Consider the following 21,458-nt stretch of genomic DNA (forward strand, 5'->3'; position numbering starts at 1 on the left):
ACCGCCCCGGGAAGCCCAACCTGCGGCAGAGCCCCCGACACCCTTTAACTGTGGGGGCTCCCCCACAGCCTTTGCTGCGGGGGCTCCTCCTTCGACCCCGCCACGCAGGGGGAACCCCTCGCCCTGGGCCTGCTCAGGCCGCCCCGGCGGGGATAGGCCAGGTGGGAGGTTTGAACCCCAGGGAGAACAAGATGGCTGGACGCAAAGAGGGATAAGCTGTAGAAACCTGGCTTATTTTTGGGTCACCCCAGACACAGTGCATCATCAATGGCTGATCAGGAGGCAAATTTAATTAATAATTAATTAAAAGGAACGTTTCTCATTTATGTGAGCACTGGTACCATATGCCAGCAACGTGCAAAGAACGAGGCTGGAGATTTTAAGGAGCAAGAAGCAAACCATGATTTACCACTAAACCTCTGCACTTACTTTACAGCGCCTATATGCATCTTGCGTACTTGTTCAAGTCTGATTTGCTTCTATATGTGCCACAGAAACCTACACATAGTCATAAAGAGAGATCAGTACCAGAGCATCTAGTAATGATCGTGCCAAAATGGAGAGTCTGGCACCTACACTGAAGTACCTGAATCATCAATTTAATTATTATTACTACTACTATTACTACTCTAATGCTATTTTGGTATTAAACATTCAGAAGCGGAATGACATGAATTGTGGTTTTTGCCTTTTTGCTCTCTTCTCTGTTCCTTTTGATCCGAGCCTCACCAAGGGACTAACCGTGGGTTATAATTTACTGTCGTGCGCTGTGAATCAGCAATGATGTTTCTGTCTCTGAACTGAGACCCCCTTTTTCCGTTCATCACATTCTGACTGACGAGCGTTGGGTTTTGTTCTGCGAACATCTGCAGATTTCATTCATTTTCTTCAGAAGAGAAAATTTCTCAACAAGACTTTGTTTTACTAATGGCGTAAGTGTAGATGTCAAAGGCCTGAATCTTGCAGGCACTCCTTTTGGCTACAGACCCTTCTTTCTCAGAAACTTCCATCTGGCAGCAGGATTTTCTTATGTGCACAAAAAAAATGGGGGTCCGTATTTTTTTTACAATTTGGGAGTGACTCAGAGATACTGCATATGTGAGTGCAATGTCAGAGGCCATCCGAGGTTACTGAAATCATTCTGCCTAGGCCTTAAACCTTTTTTAAGAAATTAGCTTTGCAACCTGTCAAATTGCTCTGTATACAAAAAAAAAAAAAAAAAAAAAGACTAAGACAAAAGTCTAGCAAGCCCAAATAAAAATAGCCAAGCAAGTAAAAACACTGGGTCCTGAGTTCAGTGAAACACAGTGCTGCAAACACAGTATTTTCATCCTTTTCCTTTATCAGCCTAAGACCAGTATCTGAAATTAAATGTGAAATTAAATTCTCCATAAAAAGGAAGAAGTTTTGTGTTTACCAAGTACACTTTACCAGTCTCCAAGGATTCTTCTAAAATAATTAGGCATTAATAATTAAGGATTTATTTGGCTAAGGCCTACATTAAAGAACCAGAAGAAAATCATCACTCTTACAAATGGCTGTGAAGCAGCCTAATAAAGTGTGGAACATGTCACCTAACAATTAGCACTATTCATTACCCCAAATAAGAGAGCCTTTGTCACTGTAGCAACTGAGGATGTCATTGTTCTTCTCTTCCAGACGGAGACAGACTTCAGCAAAACCATTAGTATTTTTGAGAACTGGATAATTCTATGCAATAAATTGGTTAATTTCTTATGCAGGCAAATGTTGTAGGGGCCAAACACATTCTTGTTCTTGTCTTCAGAAATACTAGCTTCTATGGAAATCCACAGGAACTGGGCTCAATCAAGAGTAGATTTTAATACGGCTGCACAAATATAAAAAAGGGAAGAGCCTGGGACATGGGCAATAAAACAGCACTCATTTAAACTTCATCACTCTGCACCATGTAATGCTTTCAGCAGGGATCATCATCAGCTTCATAGGAAACTGGCTATATAGGCTTTACCTCAACAGCCCCATCCATGCGTGCTGCTGAACAACCTACCTTGGAAAAGTACGACTTCGAAGTTCCTTTATAAAGACTTGGCTCCCGTTCTGTACAGGTTTGACCTCTGTCGTCTGTCCAGTATCGTGTTTATGCCAATTTCTTTTCTTTTTCACTGAAAAAGAATGAATTGGACAGTACGGTATGTTAAGTAGAAGATAATTATAAAGACATTTGAAGGAAGGACAAATCTTCATTTCATTTCTTACACGAGCAGAGAAGAGGGAACCCCCACTATGCTGCACTGCAAATTTTAATATTGCTCTCAATTCACCATTAGACAATTATACTGTAGCCTGAAGATCTATTACACACTGAACAGTGTTCATTTTGTAACATAAGGGCAACCAGACGGATAATTACTGAGCTGCACAGCTACTGCAGGCTTTATGCAAACACAGGCTCTGGACCTTTTGTGCTTGCCAGACTACACACTTAATCCTTATCATAAAACTCTTAGAAAGCCACTTTTCTGCCTTCTCAGTATGCAGTATAGATCTTTATGAATATATTTGTCATGAATTACCTTAATCTAAAGGTCTGTCCAGCACTGGCAGATTTGACATCAATTTTGATTGAATTTGAATTATGCCCTGCACACAGCATGCACATAAAAGGAAAAAGAAAAGAAAAAAAAAAAGATGCAAGGGCACCACAAATGCAATTTTTAGAACTCTTCTTATTCCTAGGTTTTGAGAGGCGAGCCAGGCTTAGGCCTTAAGTTGATGACAGCAGACTGAAGGCCCCTTGACTGTGCTCCCAGTGGGTGAGACATATAGGCAAGTTCATCATGGAAAAAGGGTCAGCTGGAATAAGCACAAATAAGTAAGTCAAATGTCAACGTAGCTCTGCCTTGCCTCTTTGACAGCCAGATAATGCAGAGCAAGAAAAACTGGTCCAGCTTTTTCTCTTAGTCAGCGCTATCTCTCTCAGCTGTTCCTACTTCCACAGTCTGTCCGGACATGCTTATTTTGGTAGAAAATTGTTTTTATCCCAGGTGCATATTCATACCATTTCAAACCTCTGTTAGTAGAATTTTCATATGTCACTACCTTCTTTTATTTTTCACCCTTGTTTTAAATCATGAAACTCAGTATTTTACCCCAAATCAAGATCTCAGGCTTTTCTCACTGTTCAAAACAGCTAGGGAAGGAACCAGACTCCTCAGTAACCACGCATGGACGGCACCCTTTCCTCGCTCTTTGCACGTGCATACGCACACAGATCCACATACTTTTTCATTAAGAAAGGAATCTGGAGGCCACAGCTATAAGACATGAGGTTCGGAAAAAGCTAACTTTGTTTTCCCGACCACAACCCTGGAATAACTCAAGTAAAGACATCTCCCAACGAATCCATCCCAGGATTTGCACAAAGCATGTTGGTTTTATTAGTTCCATGCAGCTCTCCAGCCTAGCTGGATATATTCATTAAAGCTGCTAGTTCTTTATCTTAATGACTCTCAGGCTTAGTGTATTAATTCAATGCTCCTGGTAACAAAGGAAACAAGTCCTACATGAATGCCAAACCTTCCTCCTCTCCTTCCCTTTCCAACAACTGCCTCCTCCCCCTCAGCAGATCCGAACCAACACTGGGACTCTTCGCACAAGTCCCAGTGAAACAGGTGTTGCTGGCCACAGTGAAAATTAAAGAGCTTATCATATTAGCATGTTCTTTTATTACACTTCAGATAGCACAGAGCGTCAAGAAATAAAAGCGGCAAATCAGTGCTGAATTAAGAAATTCACTGCAACTCTTCCAAAAGCACTGGGGAGCTGAATTCCCTCGGCCCTGAGCGCTGGCATGCATCCACCTCTCACATCCACTCCCACATCCACTCCCACATCCACCTCTCACATCCACCTCCCACATCCACCTCTCACGCAGAGGCAAGCAAGACGCCTCTGCCGCCAGAACGCTCCCCAGGAGCTGCTATCTCCTGGACGGCAGCAAGCTGGCTGCTGTAGTCCATTATACATCAAACAATCGACATTTGGCCCATTTTCAGCCACTCTTTATGTTTCATCTTTACCATGAGCACCACAGTAAGGATTAAAGGCCCATTAACATGTGCAACAAATCCTAGCTTTGGCCAAAAAGGCCACTTTTTCTTAAATGATTACAGACTTCTTTTTCTGCAGAACTTTCTGATCCAAATTTGACCGTTGGAAAGTATAACCCGCTCTTTCTACAGAAAACCCTCCAGAGGAAAAAGGGCATGTATTTTTATGAAAACTGTATCTCAAAATGAATAATTCTAGACTTCAAAGGTATACTTACATTATTTCAAATGTATTTATGAAGAAGGGATACCTAGAAGCACCCTGCTACTCCTCTATTGATTTATATTAAAGGTTGTAACTACTTAAAAACAGTTTCAGCCTGACTTCGGTTTGCTTGCATGTATGTAACTTTACTGGTTCCAAAGGATTTCTCCTGATTTTCACTGCTGCAAATGAGACAGCAATCAAACCAAACATTTCAGATCATGTTATGAAAATGAGTCAAGTCTGCCTAAACAAAGCACTTACATTTTATTTAAATGATGTCAGAAGATTTTGTGTGAATGTGTATAATTTTTCCCAAAGAGGAGTCCCTACAAATTTCATTAAACCGAAATGGCTTACAATGTCATATGACAGGAAACAATCTTCTGAAATAGTAGCCACTAAGCCACATTGGCAAAGTGGAAAAATGTAAGAAGGGGAAAATGATTTTTAAATCTGACATCTGGAAAACATATATTGCGGAATGCGTGCTCCAGAAATACACATATATTTTTAAATCCAGACGAGTTGCATAACAGACAATTGGTGTCTGTGTTTCCCTTTGCTAATCTTGCAATAATTAAATCCTACCAGTGAACTACTGGCTCTGGAACAACACTTACTCATTTATTTCAAAACTGATACTGCTAGATAACTAGTTTAAACATACATTGTAGCAGTTAATAAACAAATGAAAGTGATCATCTCACAGAAGTCCCAGCAGCGCCCAAGTGCCGTGTAGCAGGACACCCTGCATACAAATGCCTGACAGAATGAATACATTAAGCCCAGCTCTTCCTGCCTTCATTTAATCGGTCTTTTAACGTTCCTGGCCTATGGCACTCCGCAAGGAGGGGCTACAGGATAACAGCCTCATTTTTCAACAGGATCCACGATTCTACGAGTTAATGGTGAAAACGGCTATGCAGCTTGAGAACCTGTGATCTTGCACATCACCAAAACTCAAGGTAAGGTTATCAATAACTAATGTTTAAATGTTCCCGAAATTTTTACACTCGACTACTTTGATGATTGGTCTTGTACATCATTAAACTTTCTGCAATGCATTTGAAGGGAGAAAACAAAGTCGTATTGCTGTACTGCAGAATTATGTAACGTTCTGTATTGCTACCACACTGATAACCTCACACGTTGATCAGACTAGAACTAGCATCAGCGCTCCAGAAGCACTTTCTGCCGTGCTGCACAATGCAGACTGAGGGACGTACTGCCAAGTCAGATTTTCATTTGGATAAAATGAATTGGATAGCCAAAAACCTTCTTAAAGCATCAGAAGATTGTTGTTGATTCAACTCTCCTCATCTTAACTGGTATATTAAACTTGTAATCTTTTTATCGAAACTGCCATTTCTTGAACTCTAAGATTATGCACCACATTTTTTATAGAATTGATATTTAATTCCTGATTATAGACTTCTGCTGCTTCTGATTTTTTCCCCCTCGCACTGAGAAGTAGGTGCCTTTCATCATTCATAATTCAAAGCAAAGTGAAAGAAATCAAAGCATCAGACACATCTCAATGTTATACAAAACTCACAGAGGCTAGAAATCGTGTGCTGCTTCTTCTATACTGGGTCAATAACAGCCTGGAAGTATCTGCAGTCATACCCCCCTTTTCAACACAACCCATTCTACTACCAAATTGTTCACTTGAAGATGATTTGTGGTTATTTGTTTGACCAATTTCCAGTGCGTTTGTCAAAAATCTTCCAACAAACCATTAGAAAGGCTGACTCTTTAAAATCAAAACATTTTGTGGGGACATACTGATTTGTTAAGTCTTTCAGAACAAGCCTCCCAAGGGGTTTTTTGCCAGCTTGCCCAATTTGTGGGTGCCTTGCTTGGGCCAGAGTTGTTAGCAGACCATCTGGGAGACAGGAACAGCTGCAGGTCATTCAGGATTCCAGTTCACACTTGATTTTGAAAAAGTCAAAGTGGAAAAATGATTCCCATTTTTGGCCCTGAAACAAACATTTCAGACTCCTCTCCTTCCCCCTAGAAATTTTTTAAACTTTAACTTTTAAGGCAGTGCAGAAATAATTGCTTGTTTTTAAAATTACTGAATTTTAACACAACAGAAGTCAGTTTCCAGCCATCCCTTATTTCACACTGAAAAAGGAACATTATGATTCGTTCAGCTCCTGGGAGATGAGCACAGATGAGCTCTTCCTCTGTGTGCTGCTGTAAGGTTGCAAAGCAGTGAGAACCTCTGCATCATTGTTGCTTATTTACAATAACTGGCTTTCAAGTAAAGCATTTCATCTTTTACAGGGATTGGTTTCTTTTCTATTTTTTTTCCCATTGTATAATAGAAAGAATTTGTGAATTAATCTGACCAAAGCAAACACATCCTACAGTTCTTTCCCAGACAAAACTCCCACTGAGATCAACTGTCACTTTTACTCAGGAGAACTTTTTCCTGTGAAAGAACTGCAAGAATTGGCACCCCCAGTGCATCCTACAACTTTGACTGCCACAAAATCACTACAGTTTTATATCTAGGCCAAGCATAACATACTGTTTCTTACTCTTCTCATCCAAAGACAAAAAACACCACGTAGTTTCCAAAACTCACCTTAGAACTAGCTGTCTCTGTAGGATTTTTCTAGCCCACAGTACTAAGTGCCTTCACAATTCTTAATTCCGTGCGAGGAGGGAAGCATCACTTTCACCGCCGGGACTGGGGACGGAGGCTGTCCAGGTGAGGTGCCTTGCATTAGCTCACACACACTGCCTGAGGCCAGGCAGGGAGCGGCAACCAAAGCTCCACAATCCAACCCATGGTTTTCTCCCTCTAACAACTTTTAATGGTTTGAATTCTAACATTTATGACGCATGATACTTAGGTGTGTCTTTTTGTAACGGAAAAAAAAAAAGAAGCTTCTTTTGTTTAAACATACAGAATCTGCTATGTATCTGAGGACGAGCTGGGCAAGTATACTTACAAGTAGACTTTCCGTGGGTTTTCTCACAATTTGGACAATGATAGATGTCGATATCTGGTGCCTCTTCTTCTTCAACACCCACACAGCTGGAATACATGAAGGCAAATATTACATTAGCTTGAGTCCATCTCCAAATGCACGCAATTAATAATGAAAAAAAACAAACCCCAATAAGCTGTGCATTTACTATGCAGCTATGCTGACTGCTAACGGCTGTATAAAAGCAAAGCTTAGGTGCTTTTTACACTAGTACAGTCAGACTGGATTTTTTGCAGCCTACATTCCTGATGCGGTGCTAAAAAAGGTGTCAGTCAGAAGCCCACCACCAGTTCACTGTGGACCTCCATTAAAATGTGGCAGAGAGTCCCAAAGAATTTTTTTTCCCAGGGAGACCATTTTGTATCTACATAGATTCTCCAAGCACCACCCCACATAAACCTAATTAACAAAACGCATCTTCTTTACCAAGCACGTATGGACAGCTGCTAGGTACCAGAGTAATCTTGGCAAGGTATACCATCTGCAAGACTTCTATAGGTTCCACCTCTATTACAATATACGAAGATGAGGAGGAAAAGAAGACGCATAGCTCACAGCACTTCTGGCTGCCAAGAAGATGGGTTGTATCATGGCAGCTGCTTAGAACACCCACCGAGATTATTTTGGATGGCACAACATATGCAACAATACAACGCAGCCTGCGGGCACACCGCGTGAATGCAATCCAATGGCAGAACACAGCGTTGGGGAAAAACAAAACTAAACTGCAAAGGAATGAAGTACCCAAGATAAGAAGTTGTTGCGCAGTCAAAGCGCCGAGCAGCCAGCCAAACAACCAAACTCCAGAATGGCACTGTTCCTTCTGACGGAGGGAAAGCAAACAGGATTCTGCTCCTGCTTGCTTGGTCTGAAGCGGCCCAGGCTGCAAGGCACATTTGCAACACAGAAAAAAGAGTTTCAGCCGGGTGCTGTGAGATACAGCCCTCGTGTCATGGCTCCATGAGAGCTCAACTAGGCAAGAGGATCCACGAGAGGCAACAAAGGTAGCTTTGCGTCAACCACCGGCACAAACAAGGCTAGATGACACCACGATAAGAGCACTCGTGGAGTTTCTCTACTTCACAGCCTGAAATGCTGTGCTCTTCAGTTAGCAGAACTCACCGATACATCTCTTCTGGCAGAGAAAGGGTTTGGGCACGTGTCACAGCAAGGTCATCTCATGCACGTGGTAGCGTTCAGCCTCCTTGCATCCCGCTGGCAGTGCAAAGCGGGATTAGTGCAGGAAGGTGAATTCAGTTTTTAGCTGCTGGTTCTGACCCATAGGAAGCAGAGGAGAGGACGTTTGCTCTTCTCCCACAGGCAAGGCAACAGGGTGGGTCAGTTCTGTCAAGCAACTTACAGAATCTCTCAAACCATTCCCGCTGTGTTCAAGCTCTTTAGGACAATACCACAGTGTCCAAAATTACAAACAAGTTAAATAATTAGAGAAATTCATGTAGGTTGGATACACTGGTAATTACTAAACACGATGGTCTAGATGCAGGAAGGCTGTAAACTCCTGGTTGCTGGCAGACAGGAAGGTGCGTGGATAAAGGAAGGACAACGGTATGATCATGCATGCCCACCTCCTCTACGCTTTTTTAAGCCTTGCAAGTCACCGCTGTTGTGAACCAGCTACCTGGCTCCACGGAGCTCAGAGCTCTTCTGATGACTTTTGATGACTGGCGGGGGATGTGCGCGTGTGTGCATGCACACGGTGTAGGTGAGCACACACGCAAACATGTGCACGCTTGGGGCAGGAGGAATAACTGTTAAAATACACTATGACCCTCTCTGTTTACAAAGGTGGGTTTGAAACCACTTTTGAATCCAAGGCACACAGTGATGCGTAACTGATTACAAACATCAGATTACATCATGATTACAAACCACATATCCACTTGCTTTTAGAAAAGAGCATCAACAAAACCCATATTGAGTCTGCGACCAAGCTGGAAAAAGCCAAACTAGCAAAGATACAGAAACAAACCTTTTTTATAACCACCGTAAATGTTTTGTCGAAATAAGATTCTGCCAGAAACCTTGGTGGATATTTTCATCCCGTTGCAGCCACCAGTGTGCATATGGGACCCAGCTCCCTCCAAACCAAAGAGTACAGGGTGAGAGAAGTTTTGCAACCAAAGCCAGAGAAACTCTTATTTTTGTGAGTTCAGCCTGTGAACAGGATATTAGCTCTGAATCGTGTAAAAGCAACTGCAGATTTGGTTGATGGTTTTTTTTATTAAACAGTTACTTGAAAAAATACAAAATTATTGGGTCTCCCTGGGCAGATAGCATGGAAAACTGAAGAGTAAGTTTGCAGACTGGAAAAATCATCACAACAATCCAGTTCTCAGAGTCAAGTACATACAGGCAGTAAAATACCAGATTAAGCAGTAGAAAATTTAAACAAACCCTGGCAGATTAGAGGAAGCATAAGAGAATGTAGAGGATTCCTCTACCCATAAAGCTGCGTCAGCTGCTTATGCCACTGGATTCAGCTTGTTAAGCTTAGTAAAGGTATGGATTAGGCTCTATACAAGGGCTTGAAAAGTCTATATTTAGCCAAACTAAGGAGATGAGAACCCTTAGGCACTGCATGGATTGCTACGGGAGGAGGTATCAAAAGCTACTGCACTGGGCGAAGGCTTCAGTGTGGTGGGAGCTATTGTTCTGAGAGCAAGTAAAAATATTTAACTAGAACAAAATGGAAAAGTAAAAATAACTGACCTCAAATGCAAACGTCCTCTAAAAGATGCAGTCAACTTTTCCAACTACAACATGGCTTTTGAATAAGGTTTGGCCATTTACAGCTACTCGTAGGCAGAAGCTGCTATCCTCACCGCATGTGAAATTGCGAGTACGAGCTTTCCAAGCGATCACCCTACTGAAACGTCTCAGTTGATCTTTAACCAAAATATGAACCAGTTCCAGTTTGTGCCCCTTTTCTCAATGAAAAGAGCCAGGTATTTCCACCAGCAGAACTGTTTGTGGGTTGCCATGTCAACATATGCATAAAAAATTGAATTTCCATAGTTAAAGACAGACTGACAGAGACAACCCCTCAAGAACGTTCCTGCCCGAAGAAGAACGAGGATTTCTTGCCGGGTGTATCGGTTTTATGTGGCAAGGTTTTGCAGTGGGGTCCATCAGCTCCACAGCAGTGACCTACCCTTGAGTTGGTCTCCAGAGCATTTGCACCTGTGAATGAGAACCAGAAGGAGATTGCCTGCCTTGGCAAAAGTCAGCGCAGAGTCCTGAAGCAGTCTCCCGCTTAACTTACAAACGAATTTTTTCTCAGAGTGGTTAATTAACAATAGAATAGAATCAAAGCATTTCTCCAGCTGAAGAAAACCAAGTCATCTATAGCAGCTGAATAGTGCTGTCCTTCCCCTCAACCCTCCAAATTCGAGCACAAATGGCGCTTTGTGTTTTGCATCTTTTTTTTTTCATGAGAATGCTCCACTTCGCTCCCTCCAGTTTCTTTTTTCAGCCCCATTTGCCTGAGAGAAACACAAACATAAAAAAGACTCGAGCCAAGCGTTTGACCCCCTACAACGATCAAACGGGCTCGGAGTCAGACAGCGCTGATCACAGGCGGCGCGCTTGGGAGCAGCCTCCAGCAACGGGCCCGCTGCAGCCAGCCCCACATTAATCTGTCAATATGAGCCCTGGATGTGTTACCATCGACAGAGAAGAACTGGAAAAAGCTCTCAGTAGCACTTTTGTGTGATTATTCAGATCCGCCAATGAGATAAAAAGGGACAGAAGAGGTTCAGCAAAGGAACTGCAAGGCAGTTGGTAAGGCAGAGCTTGCAAAAGGACGGGCAGGGAGCAGAGGGCCGAGTGGCAGCAGGCAGAGCTGGAAGCAGCCTTCTGAACAACAGCAGGAGCAGATTTATTTGCTTCATTTGTACCAGCAATCCAAGAATCCGTTTCACAAAGCCCGCAGATACCCCAAAACAGTGGGCTGACATCCCAGCAAAATCCCACTCTGCTGCAAGAACTCACAAATCAAGTAGTGCAGCATTTACATCTGTGAAAGAGACCGCTAAGCACATCCCCGTTTGCACAGCAAGGGTACCTCACGGACGCTGGTGATGTCGTACTTGGAGGTGTGCGCAGGTACAAAGTCCATGTCCTCCACTGAAGTATTTAGGGATGTCCCTGACTGTCTGTGAATTATCTCCAAGCTGCTGCTTTTTAACTGTGTGACAATTAAGGCGTTTGGCAGGACCAAACACGTTCTTCTTGGGGAAAGCATCGGGTTCCCAAAGCAAATTAGAAGGAGAAAACTTTTACTTGGCGAAGGACAAGGAAGCATGGAAAGAAAATTCTCCCCAGACATCCTGCAAAGCCTCGTGTGTGCTGTCCCATCAGTGCTAACGTGTGAGAGGCTGCAACCGTAACGTGCCAGCTGGGAACCGGGGATGCAGCCAGTGCGAAGGGTAAGGATGCAGGACGCAGGAGCACCAGCCCTGCGGCAGCAGCCAGCACACACCACTCTATCATCATGCTCGACCTACAGAAAACTTGTTCCATCTTTTTGTCCAAATGCACTAAAGATGGCATAAGAGATTAATTATTGTGCATCCAAAAATATCTTGTTGGAACGATTTAAAACAACTTAATGGTTGATTTTTAAATGGTATTTAAGTCATTTAACTCAGGTTGAGGCAGTGTAGTAAAACTAATTTGATAATGAGATAAAGGGAAACATTATTACTGATGCATTTGAATTTTACCAAAACTGTTATAAGAAAAAAAAACAATGAAAAGCTCTTTAAGCTGATATATCACACATTTTACAGTGACTTAAATGAGAATTAGCACAAACAGAAGCATTTGCAGTCAGAGGCTACAAATTACATTTTTATTAGAAACTCTGCACTTTGCCACTTTAAAATGAAATTGCTTCTGTGTTCACAATGAAGGGATGTTCAGATTTCAGTATTCTGACAAAGTTAACAACAATTTTTTTATGCAGGCAACAATAATAAAAGGTGCGTAAATCAGAACTGGTTTTATAGCATGAATGTTTACAAGGACCTTGATTTGTCATCTTCAGTAAGATGACATTTTAAGTAATTTTAGGAGAAAAATTAACCCACATAGTATCTGTTCTCTGAAAACCATGTAATCTCCATTATCAACCAGAAGACAAGTATAGAAAAATATAAAAAAATAAAACAACCAGACAAAAGGCTAATTGATGGGAAAGAAAATAAAATCTAGTAATACATAAATAGAGCAGAAGGAAAAATAAAAATCTTAACTTCTGAAAAAAACTGAAAGCCATACATTTTATCCATTCCTGAGAAGCACTCTTCAAACATAGCACAAACATGAAATACAAGGTCTTCAGGCAGAGAATGGGGTTTGTAAGAAAGGTTGCAAGCCAGCACAGATGGGAATGATGGCGGCTCCCCAGGATGCTGGGCACCTGGATCCTGCCCGCTTTGCTCTTTCCTGAAGGGCCAGGGACCACACCGACTTCGGATGGGACAGGGCACCCTCACTCCCGCCTCACCTCCCTAACCACAGGTCCCAATTTCTGGAGTGGGGAAAAGCCCACCTTTCCCCATGCTGTACACTTTATCGACCGAGAAGGTCCATACAATTGTACCTTTTCGCAGATGAGGAATTTGTCACGGGCGGGATCGGAGGGGTTTGCTCAGGTTACCAGCAGGCCAACAGCACAGCCCACCACACGGCACAGGTCTTCAGAGCTCACTGCCCAGTACAGCGGTGCCTGCCACATCCATGGTCAAATACATTGTTCAGAATTTGTAGCTAGCAAATATCACTGGACTAGTTGTTATATTCTGTGTATTTAACTCAAAATCTGTTTTCAACCTTTACCACTTCCCAGAAGCATGCTAAAGGCTTAGGGAATTTTAACACTGGTGAAAAATGACACTTCAACTCTTATTTCACACAACCACGTATCTGCTTCTCCTCTGTCCCTGAATCAGTCCAAATCCAAGCAACTTCTATTCCCAGCCACAAACCTGGGATACCAGCATCGCATTAAGTGTTGGAAAGCAGTGCTTGGTTTCACGCTCCTTTCTCTTCTCTCAGAAGCTGGAGGTAGTGTCAATGGTCTACAAGCCAGGAGAGCAGAGGGTTGTGCTGATGGCCCCATCTTCCAGCGTGCTGGGGGTCTGGCAGGGGTACAGGCAGCAGGGGTGCTCGGGGCCAGCTGCTGGCTTTGGAGCAGCAAGCGGCTGCTCCACCCCAGCACATGAGGGCAAAGCATCAAAGCCCCAGGTGGGGCAGCTATCACAGCACAGAAGAGGCATTCACGGCATTTTTATAGGTAATAAAGGTCATAATTAGTAATTAACCTGAGCTCATCCCTATCCCTTAACAACTGGTATTATTTCTTGATGTGTCATTTATCGCGCATTTTTGGAGCAGCAAGCGGCTGCTCCACCCCAGCACATGAGGGCAAAGCATCAAAGCCCCAGGTGGGGCAGCTATCACAGCACAGAAGAGGCATTCACGGCATTTTTATAGGTAATAAAGGTCATAATTAGTAATTAACCTGAGCTCATCCCTATCCCTTAACAACTGGTATTATTTCTTGATGTGTCATTTATCGCGCATTGCAAGGAAGATACCCAGCCAGTTTCAGAAGCCTCCACCATCTGAAAAAAACTATAGGTACTGTGGGAAAATCAGGACTTCCCAGCAGCAGAGGGACTCGGGCTTCACATTTTGATGCCAGGCCAACGTTAAGTGGCAGCAGTTTCCTGTGTCTGCATCACAGCATCCAGAAATGCAACAGCCAACACTGAGGATGCAAGAGATGTTAAGAAAAGACAAGAAAAGGGAAAGAAAGAAGCCGTTCCAAGAGCAGTGAAACGAGCTGTTCCTTGGATTTGAGTCTCGCGTGCTGTTTTTCTGGTGGCTGTTACGGGGTGAACTCTGGCCAGGGCTCTTCCATGTGTGCTCTCCGGTGTCTACAGAACAGACAGACAAGCCTTTCCCTAAGCAGAAGGATTTGTCTCATCTAATCAGCCACGTATTTTCACAAAACATACAGGAATTTTTGAGACCTCAAGCCTGCTGTCGGATATGGTTAAAGCTAAACAGCTTTAAGTCCAAAAGTCATTTGGGAGAACAGAAAGACACACACATCCGTGCCACTTCAGGAGACCCAAGAGCAAGCAACGGTAGGAGAAAACCCCTGTGTGCTGGCTTGGGCACACGTGCAAGTGTCCAACACACGGGACCTGCTGGATTAGGGCCTAAATGAGAGAGCCCTAGCTACGCTGGATAGCTAGTGTGTCACGTCACCTCACACATGCTCACCCTCGGTGCATTAGAAACATGAATTTAGAGAGAAAGACCTCCTTTCAGAACACAACTGTATCTGTGCGGTTCCCTTTAGGAGCACGGTAGCTTCAGCAACACGCAAACATAAAGGCAAGGAAAATGTGCATTATTCATCGGGTTGTTATGACTGTCCTTAATCTCAACTAAATTACGTAACTTCTTTGACTCAATTTCTCCACCTGTGACGCAGTAATATTAATACCTGATAGCCTCGAAGGCTGCTGCAGTATAATTAACAAACATTTGCTCAGTGCTTTGAAGATGACAATGTCTGTGCAAGTGCTGGGTTGTGCTACCTACACGCAGAGCTTTTGCTTTAGAGGTTTGTCTCTACTGCCTGTAAATTCTCCTGTGGGAATTTACAAATACCTGTTTTCCTTGTGACATTATCCTCTCCTGGGCTTCACAACTCCACGCATTTTCACGCTTACTTTTTTAAACTAAAATTTACACTCGGGTTTCTGCAATTCTGGGCCCAATTCTGGGGCTTGCCTAAAGCAAACACACTGTGTATTTCAAACAGGAAGAATTAGCATCCTCCAGCTTATAAAAATCTTGAAGGGCTTCTTTTCTCTTCTACTCAATTTTGACCACATTCCTTCAATCTGAAGAGGTTGGAGGAAAAAACAGGAGAAGGTGCAGGCACTATAGCCAGCAGAGACTGACCCTCAGTGATCTCCTACTGTCTAAGGGATGTAACTACGGACACAACCTCAGACTGCGCCTTAGCGGGGAAATGCCCACGCAACTATTGCCACCAGGCTACAAACAAGGACACACAGCGTGTACCAGGAGTGCTGTGCTAACACAGGACACGTATTCAAGTAACTCAAGCACCACTCGCACTTCAGAATAGTTGCCATACCCATAAAAGCCACAAAATCATTCAAGTACTTGGGGGCTGGAGGCACGACATCAGAAAAGTTTTATCCCAGCAACCAGGCACGCCACTCTCAGTCCTGCAGCTCCCTCCCGGCTGCGTGTTGTTCAAAGCAGGCGCAGGGGGTCAGGGCGCTGCAATACACCACAGCCCCCAGACCAGGAGGGCTTGGGGGGCACCGGCCATGGCCGGCCCCGGGTGCCTGGGCGGGATGCGAGGTCAGCGCCAGCACCCCAGAGCAGCCCCCAACAGCCTTTCCCGAGACACACGTCCAAGCTCCGATGAGGAAAAGGGCATGAACGGGACGGGACCGCTGCTGAAATCAGGAAGGACTGCAAGTGATGCTCTCCTTACCCTTGAGATACGCTTCTCCTTTGATGTGAAAAGCCTGGTCCCACCACCCCTTCCAGCACCCAGAGAGAGGGAACGTGCTGCCTCAGGGGCGCAGGGTGGGATGTATCTCCATTTCTGCCTTATTATTTGGGAATTCTTTGGGGTATGGGGTGTTGCCTGCTGGTTTTGATGTTTGCCACTGTACTGGAAGTTAATCGCTTACTTATAAAGTAGGTGCCCTTTCCTTTCAAAAAGAGGAACAGAGTAAATCTGTTTGTTACAGTCGGGTTGAGAAATGCAAACAGGGTTGAATTTCAGCAAGGAGCTGCTCTCTCTGCTTCTTCATCCCTGCACTTCAGCTAGTTGTACAAGTTTTGCTGTTTTGGATAAACTTTGCTCTTTGGTTGACTGAACCACACTTTGCGATTTTTTTTCAAACTTGTTTGCAGTTGTGGTATGCAGCAGAGAATTACCCCTTTGGGAGAAAGCATGAATTATTTGACCTCTATAAAACTATTTGTAAAAGTGAGTGGAATCGGGACCTCCCTGAAAAACAAATGTTACAGCCAACTAAGCCAGCTGTAGAATATTTTTTTAATTGCAAATGGCTGAGGGACTTCACGGATGTTACTGGCCAGTGCAGGTGCTTGGCACCTCCTTGATTAAGAGATAAAAATCTGCCCTGTTGCTGGTGTGAAGACCCTACCTCTGCAGTATATAGGCATTCAAGCGTACGTTCCACCTTCATGTTTATCGCAGTCATATCTGCAAAGGTCTCAACATAAATCTCTCAAACCCCGATGATGTGAAATGATCGGCTGCTTGGAATAGGGGCTTGCTGCTCTTGCTGAAAGCGGCAACCCACTCCAAGCTCTCCAGAAAGAAAAAATCACAGGCAGAGTTTTAAAAACACAGATTGAACATTCTTCAGAAGGTGCACACCAAATTGCAAGGAAAGCTAAAAGTAAGCAGAGAAACAAAATGCAGATATTGAGAATTTAAATTACATGCAGAGAATTACAGATTTTATGTAATCAACAATATCCAGATTGTTCAAGCCTGAGTCATAAAACAAGTTTAAAAACACCAGAAACAAATCATATTTAGCAACTGAGGCTATTATTATAGGATGTGTTTCCCTAAGGTATAATAGTTTTATCTCTATTGCACTGAACACTATTAATGATAATCCGTCCTCAGTTGCTATTTTTGTGAGCAGGTTAGTTGTTGTGGAAAAAGACATCCTGTTTTTTGAATGCGTTATATCTGATCCACTCACTGAAGTCCCCAGTGATTTCTGTAATCTCAAGACATTACAAAGGAAACAAAAGTTTACATCACCCCACAGAGAGTTACTATTTTTACATGGTTGCATTGCTGCTATTCAGAGGCATAAAATGCTAAACTACTCCAGTGGCTTAGATGCACGAAACCCATTTTCAGCCTCTACCTGCATTCAAAACACCACAAGGGAGATTCTTCTAAGTTGATGGTAAGAAGACGAGTCCTTAAAATACAATGCACACTATACCACTACTTCACATTAGGAAGGAACGTGTTAGAAGAAAAACTGTAATTCTTCACCCCAAAAGAAGCAGTAAAAACCAAGGGGGGGGAGGGGGGAAGGGTTTTTTGTCTTGAGGCAAGCAGCTGAGTGAAGCTGAAGAAAGGGGTGTGATTTTTAAAAGCATCCCTGAAGCCACTGGGAAGCCCGGGTCTGATTTTCATTAGTGGTATTCACACTCAGAAGCCTCTGAGCTATATGTTAGTTACTACATACTCCTATTAGTGAACGAACTGCGTAAAGCGTTTGATGCTTACTAAATCGCCAGTCCCAGTTACGCCGAGAGACAGTGAGCTCCGCCACCCAGCCATCCGACCACGACTCTCCATCCCTCGGCCTCACTCCTGACCCCTTTCAGGCTCTGCAGAGCCAAGTTCCTTGTAAAGCAGCACAGGTTTGGCTGCATTTTTCTTTCTTTCAGTTATGCAGTTGTATTTCAAGTATGAGCCAGATTCTGGATGCTGTTCTAGTCTTTCTGGGCTGCTCTTGGGGCACAAAGGACCAAAAAATTGCCCTAATTGCTCAGCTGGGAATTACTCCAGCGCAGGGGAATGCCTGGGTGCCACAGGACCAGCCTGCATTACCTAATTTCATTATCAGGTAACAAAAGTGCTCAATAACATATCAAACACAAGACTAATTTAATTTTCCTGTCTTAAAAAACATACAGTTCTCCCAGTTGGAGTAATGCAGAGAACCACGATCTTCACATAGTTAACATATAGAAAGAGGACTGGAGCCCCAGTAAGCTGTTACAAAAACATCTCTTTATCTCTTGTAATACCATCTTTAGCTAATGTAATTACTTAAAAGTGGTTTCCCAACTTTGCTGGTCTATATATTTTCCTGACGTCCTCCATAGAGCAAATTTAAGCCTACTGACATCAGGCTTATTTTTCTTAGATCAAAAGTCTGTTAAAAACAGACAATGATTTCAAGGGGTCCCTGGAACGCTGAATTAGAAGACTCTTTTTTCTGACACCTGGAGAAACTCAAAAAGCTATGAAACAGTCTAGGTTTTGGCCAATTTTATAAGAAAGCAGGAGCAACTCAAAAGCTGTTTTAATTTAGAAGAGCCATCAGTGATTACAACCATACCGTCACATTCATTAAGGCACAAACACACCTACACAGAGATGTCAGTGCCTGAACCCAACAGTGTCAATACGCCCTCAACTACTCAATATGGATATCCACAGCGGTGCTAACATGACCCCGTTGTAGAATAAAATTTACCTGTCCAAATGAATACTTAGTAATTATCAACAATCTACCTCATTTACTTGATAGTTGTCAACAACTTCATGGTATTACAACTTGACAAGGTAATACCATTTTCTCCCGTAACAAACTATCTGAATTTGAAGTTAATAGCTTTGCTGTATTAGTTTTATTGCAAAGTGTTTTCCTGGTGCCCCCGTTTCTTTATCGCAGCAGCTGTCTGGGATTTGAACACAAGTCAACATGCAGTCCACACCTTCCTTCTGGCCTTGCTATTTCTCCTTCACACGCCAAATTCCTCCTTGCTGCAAGAGCCAGCCAACATCACTCTTCTCACCCAGTTATCAAGAAAGCCTCCAGGAAGAGCTGAGAGAGTATTTTACAAACATCAACTTGCATAAGGATTCTATTTTTCTGGTTCTGTATTTAATCCTCCACCATGCTTGGGAACCACAAATCTTTACATGAGGTGTTTAGTGTCAGGGAAACTCACGGAAAAAGCAGATTCTAGATTTATGTTTGAGACTATCCCCAGAAAAGGCACTTTTAACTTGTGAACTAGAGGTTTTGCACAACCTGAATCTAAGACATTCACCTACACCTAGGAGTTATACTTGTGCAATCATGATATACACACACATATAGAGACTTTAGGACCTGCAGAGTGTCTTCGTGCTGTAGTTACCAGATGAAGTTACCTGGAGGTCTTCCCGACCTCCTCTGTGGACACTGGATTTCAGGACAAGAGCTTCAACTATTGCTTCTCTGCAGAGGCTGGAATTGAACGACTCTCTCAGGTCTGTTTACAGGGCGCCACGCAGCCTTTTCAAGTGCTAGAACAACGCAGCTCCATCAGCAAACGCTCTGCCCAGGTTCATATAACCTCCTCCACCGGACCCATCACACCGGGGAGCGTTGCATCCCGGGGCAAACTCTGTCCTAATGTTCACGCGCTTGGGGAGGTGGAGCAGCCAGATCGTTGTCACTGCACCGAGAAGCAAGGGTGGAAGAAGGGGGGAAACCGCAGCCTGCTTATCTCTTCAGTAAAACTGCACCTGGCACTTCTGCAGCTGCACCACTTGCAGTACCCAAGCTAGCACAGGAGCCTGGCACCGTGCTCAGCCCCGGCGCTCTGGCAGCACTGCCCTGCGAGCCATAATTAGCTCAGCTAGCCTCATGCATGCTCAGACCTGCAATTCTGTTCCCTCCAGGAGCAATGACAAATGGTAAGCAGTGGCCAAATAACCTCCTGAAAGCAAGTACTGACTGTACGCCTGTCTTTCTCCTAGCTGTTCCTACCCTAGAGTAGTCTCCAAACTTTCTCCCTGTGTCACTTGAAAGCCACCGCCGTTCCACTCTTAAGAAGGTGTTTCAATGGGTTTAAAGTTCTTTTGATGTCTAAGTCCTCGGCTGACCAAACATGGCCTGGGAGAAGAGAAGGATCCTTTGAGCAAACAGCTTGCCTCTTATTTTTCAAGGGTGCATTGGGGCATGCCACAGTGTCCTGGGTTACTCTTCCATAGCCTTCTCTGAAGCTGAATTACTACAGCTGTTGAAAAGTTCTGATAACCAGTAACTTCTCACTTACTTCATACAATTATTGAAAGTAATTATTAGTAGATCAATGCAGATCCACTTCTCATCTGTCACAGTTTGATCAAACCGACCAGGAAACGTTTAACTTTGAATATAGAACATGTTCGACATAACTGTTCAAAATCCACCAGTCTTTGAAGTTATTCTGGAAAGTAAGGAGCTCAAAGAATCACTAGGTATTCACCGAAAAGGTTAAGCTCAGCTTTTGCAGCCCTGACAACAACGGAGGATATGGCTCCACTGCAGGTGGGTACCAAACCAACCTCGGACCCTACACAGGGCTCTAGGCTGCGGTGGAGCCTCTGCCACCTGCTACTCACGCTGGTACCCAAACTGAGCAACCTGAAAGCGCTGCTGCTGAGCTCGCGTACGCTTCAGCCTGGCTGTAGTGCAGATGGACTGAAGCCACTCCTGAGGGTCCATGCTCCGAAAAGCTTGTACTCTCGAAGCCACAGGTAAGCTTCTAGATTTCCAAAGGCTAAACCCATTTCCTTCCCCATAGTAACCAAGAACTCCAGTATTTCATCAGGAAAGTAACAGGTTTTTAAAGATGGATGTTCACTAAATTGCAGGCAGCAATATAAACACTGTGGATGCCCTTCCAGAGAAATAACAACCTTTATCATGAGCAGCACGCAAAGCCATCTATTGAATATAAACCTCAATGTCCTGCCACAGGTGTCTCTGTGCTCATTTCAGCATGCTACAGGTCACTAATTACTGCTTTAATTTTCAAAACATTCCCTTAAAAAAGGCAAGAATTCACCAAGGAAACGGTGGTGGTCTTTGCTTAGGTGTGCATGCCAATAAATCATTTCGCTGCGCAGCCCGTGCTGACTCTGAAGCCCCAACTCAGTCTGGATTCAGGTAACTTCTTCCATGTAGCTGGCTTCGGTCTTAGGAACGAGTCACAACCTCGGCTGTCATCCCCTGCCACTGAGTACCTGAGCAGTTCCTTAGTTTTGCACTCCGTGAGAAGCTAAGAGGCAGAGACACAATTCTGCTTTTCTGAAGCAACAATAAATAGGTCATGCGACAAGCAGAGATGTAATCTCACTCTCACTCTTGCTTTAAGCAAAACATGTAAATTTACGAAATGAAAACAGTACCAAAGAGACAGGAAGCCCATGTAGAAGACAAAATATTAACATAACTAAACTCTGAAACATCTTTACGGCACATTTCCTGATCCAGTAACGTAAACAGCGATTCCTATGAAGCA

General features: G+C 43.5%; 1 protein-coding gene across 1 annotated transcript in view; it reads right to left on the reverse strand.

Moving 5' to 3' along the window:
- LOC104081689 (lysine-specific demethylase PHF2-like) overlaps positions 1–20,659 on the reverse strand; it is a gene marked incomplete at its 3' end in the record, with an annotated part of 24,155 nt that extends 3,496 nt beyond the window's left edge. The window contains exons 1-3 of the mRNA XM_009584529.1: positions 20,565–20,659; positions 7,263–7,348; positions 2,030–2,144 (exon numbers count right to left, since the gene is read on the reverse strand). Coding sequence (XP_009582824.1) covers positions 2,030–2,144; positions 7,263–7,348; positions 20,565–20,659 — 296 coding nt within the window. The remainder of the gene's footprint in view (positions 1–2,029; positions 2,145–7,262; positions 7,349–20,564) is intronic.
- Between the last annotated feature and the right edge of the window lie 799 nt (positions 20,660–21,458).

The sequence above is a fragment of the Fulmarus glacialis genome, unplaced genomic scaffold, assembly GCF_000690835.1.
Source record: "Fulmarus glacialis isolate BGI_N327 unplaced genomic scaffold, ASM69083v1 scaffold8389, whole genome shotgun sequence".
NCBI lineage: Eukaryota > Metazoa > Chordata > Aves > Procellariiformes > Procellariidae > Fulmarus > Fulmarus glacialis.